This window comes from Myotis lucifugus, unplaced genomic scaffold, assembly GCF_000147115.1.
Source record: "Myotis lucifugus unplaced genomic scaffold, Myoluc2.0 scaffold_92, whole genome shotgun sequence".
Classification (NCBI taxonomy): Eukaryota; Metazoa; Chordata; class Mammalia; order Chiroptera; family Vespertilionidae; genus Myotis; species Myotis lucifugus.
The window spans coordinates 594,798-598,189 of NW_005871140.1; the positions used below are offsets into that span (position 1 = coordinate 594,798).

Consider the following 3,392-nt stretch of genomic DNA (forward strand, 5'->3'; position numbering starts at 1 on the left):
GCTCCTAAGAATGTTTGTTGAGAGAAGAAAGGAGTGAGAACAGTGTTTTTTTTTAAGAAAATGACGCTTTAAATATTAAATTTCTTGCCTTAATATTTTTAACAAACATGTTCAAAATGTTTGACATATATAACTCTACCCATAATCAAGAAAGGTTTGATAAGCAGCTGTTTATGACCAAAACCTTTATTAAGATGGGTTTCCTAATGGAGAGCAATATAAAAACCAGGATAAAGCTTACTAAACAGCAGGCCCAACACATATTATAAGACTCCAGGAAAATACTCATTATCTTGTCCGAAGTCAACTGTGAGCTTCACCTCAGTCCACTGGAAGGTCAATGCATCCTCTGAGCATGGCCCTATTTACACCTAACATATCTTGAGTTCATATCCATCATGTGCAGCTGATGCCTGAGTCTAGCTCAAAAAAGCCTTACCCTGTAAGTTTTGCCACAGTCAGATCACTATGGCAGGTGAAGGATGGGAAAAAAGGCAGCTCTATGTTTACGCCCTAGTCCACAAAGATTACCCAGAACTGTGGCTGGACTACGACTCAGTCCGCCTGCTCACCTCATCCCATTCGGCCCCAAACTGTCCAGGGCACCAACTTAAGGTTAGACGTAGGCAGAATGAAAAAAAATTTTCAACACTTATCCTTCCTGAAAAGAAGTGATAACTTGTCCGAAGTATCTGAAAAGAGTCCCTGCATCTATGATTCCTTTGAATCATAGGGAATGGACTGTGATAAGGAAGGCAGCCTTGGCCCTAGGAGCCACCAGCTCACTTGGGCTTTGGCTAAGGGGAGACATAAATCCGTCCAGCTCCTCTGGTCAAGGCTTTGGATCTTGGAAGCTAATGAAAGGTCTCAGCAGCCGAGCTGTGGTTTTGATGGCCAGCATTCCTTAGGCTGCTCAAATGTGTCTACATTGTCTTGTTGATTAGGCTGAGAAAGTATTTTCCAAAGGCTTAACTTTATTTTAAAAATCTTTGGAGCCAACTCAGTCCAGAAGAATCCCTACAAAGACCCGCATGGAAATGGACTCCTTAAAGTCTACTTCTACCACTAGTTCTACTATCAGGTTGATCAAAGGCGTTTCTTGTTGCTACAACCAGTCTGAACAAGTGACTGAATGGCTACTCTTACTGATCTCCATTCCCACCAATGTAATTACTTTTGCTTCTCATTGTTAAGAGTCTCACTGTTGTAAAACTATCTATGAGAGTCACTTCATATGGTTCCATATTCCATTCACTCACTCTGGTTATGAATGCCTTATATGAAGGAGACTATCTTGATGCTTATACATAAAACACGGGTCTATATTTCTTAGATCTCCTGTACTATGCCTTACAATGATAGACAATCGGAAACTTGCAACTGTTTTCTGAAGATGACATCATGAACCTACTCCAGAATGCCTGTCTCAGAAAAACATATTCCTGCAGGAATGGGCCCTTTGCTCCCATTTCTACATATCCAGTAATAGGCATCTAGTATAGGGAAGTGATAACGAAACTGCTATAACTTGGTACTAGGCCCAACCAGCTCTGCTAATGACTGGGTGTATGCCTTTGAATCAGACTTTTTATTTGTATTCGAGCCACAGTTTTATTATCTGTGAAATGAGTGACTTGATCTAGGCTTTAATTCCACGGGAGTAGAGACCATGTTTATCTTCTGCATAGTCCCCAGTATGTAGACTGATATGTAACACAAACTAAATGTTTGCCAAAAGAATAATTGTAGAAATAAACAAATTACGATGGTTTTAATAATCTCTTTGGTTCTAACAATCTTTGATTCAGTGACTCCTATTCCACTGTTCAGTGCTCAGATCAGACCCAAGGTTGTCTCTGGATAATGAGGTTGACATTGTTACATTCTCTCTGCTTCATCTCCTTATTTGTGACATAAAAAGTATACTGCTTCTGACAAGCTACTTCACTGGCAATCAGGTTTGTTTTGTGTGTTTGTTCCCCAAATAACTACAGGTACTACCAAGGTGCAGTGGGCCATGTTTTGGTGTTAAGAGTTTGGACAAGATGCTCAGCTGGCACGTCTCAGTGGTTGAACATCGACCTATGAACCAGGAAATCAGGGTTCCATTTAGGTCAAGGGCACAGGCCCCGGTTGCTCGATCCCCAGTGTGGGGCGTGTAGGAGGCAGCCAATCAATGATTCTCATCATTTTTTTTTTTTTAAATATATTTTATTGATTTTTTACAGAGAGGAAAGGAGAGAGATAGAGAGTTAGAAACATCGATGAGAGAGAAACATCGATCAGCCGCCTCCTGCACATCTCCTACTGGGGATGTGCCCGCAACCCAGGCACATGCCCTTGACCGGAATCGAACCTGGGACCCTTCAGTCCGCAGGCCGAAGCTCTATCCACTGAGCCAAACCGGTTTCGGCAATGATTCTCATCATTGATGTTTCTCTTTCTCTCTCTCTGAAATAAATTTTTTTAAAAGTCTGGACAAGAGTTCTGGTGCTCACAATAAGATTTTTGAGTATTTATACAACTCCTGAAATGGTAGCAAAATTGTGCGTGTTTGAGACTATGTACTTCTATCTGGGGAGTGAGACTGTAGCAGTCATCATATCCTCAGTTTGAAGAGGGATTAAGGATCACAGAAAACGTGAGGTCACGTATAAGAATGGGCCCAGGCCTGTGTGCAGAAAGGAGCACCAGCTCACAGGCTCTGGCCTCGGCAGGGGGGCTTTCGCCACAGAAGGAGGTGCACGGAAGGGCCTCCGGCGGCCTCGCTTTTACCTGGCGCGCCCCTGCAACTCCACTCCTCCCGGGCTCGCCCCCTCGGCCTCCGAGTCGTGGGCATCTTCGTCCACTTCTTCTTCATCCGCCGCGTCGCCGTCGTCGTCAAACGCGAAGCTCTGGCGGCAGAGGGGAGACAACAGCGAGCGGGTGGAATTGCTGCAGCTCAGCCGCGGGGATGGGCGAGCGCACCGCCCCCGCCCCCGCCTCCAGCCCCTGCCCGCGGGCGTCCGCCGTGAGCGCGGAGACGGAGCCCGAGGAAGGCCGCGACCGGGCGCTGCAGTCTGCCGGGAACCAGGCGTCGGAAGGGGGGCGAGCAGCTCCCCACCGCCCCGCCGCCCACATCGGGCCCGCCACGTTCAAACCGGCGGAGCGGCGGCGGAGACGTGCTCTCCCAGCAGGCCCCGCGCGCGCCGAGCCTGGCCAATCAGGGCGGGAACAGGCCCGCGTTGCCTGGGCGACGCGTGGACTCCGCGCCGGCTTTGTTCCGGCCTTCGGGCGGGGAGTCCTCCGCCGGGGCCTGTGTCGCCGGCCCTTCCTCCGCCCGGCCGGCCGGCCAGGTAAACGCGCTTCCGCGAGCGGCCAGATCGCGTCCCCATGACAACTTTGCGGGCCTG

General features: G+C 48.2%; 1 protein-coding gene across 1 annotated transcript in view; it reads right to left on the bottom strand.

Annotated features, from left to right (window-relative positions):
* Positions 1-3,153, bottom strand: part of CCDC34 (coiled-coil domain containing 34) — a 20,701-nt gene extending 17,548 nt beyond the window's left edge. Inside the window, 2 exon segments of the mRNA XM_006109932.3 lie at positions 2,776-2,946; positions 2,948-3,153. Coding sequence (XP_006109994.1) covers positions 2,776-2,946; positions 2,948-3,120 — 344 coding nt within the window. The 5' untranslated portion in view covers positions 3,121-3,153.
* Between the last annotated feature and the right edge of the window lie 239 nt (positions 3,154-3,392).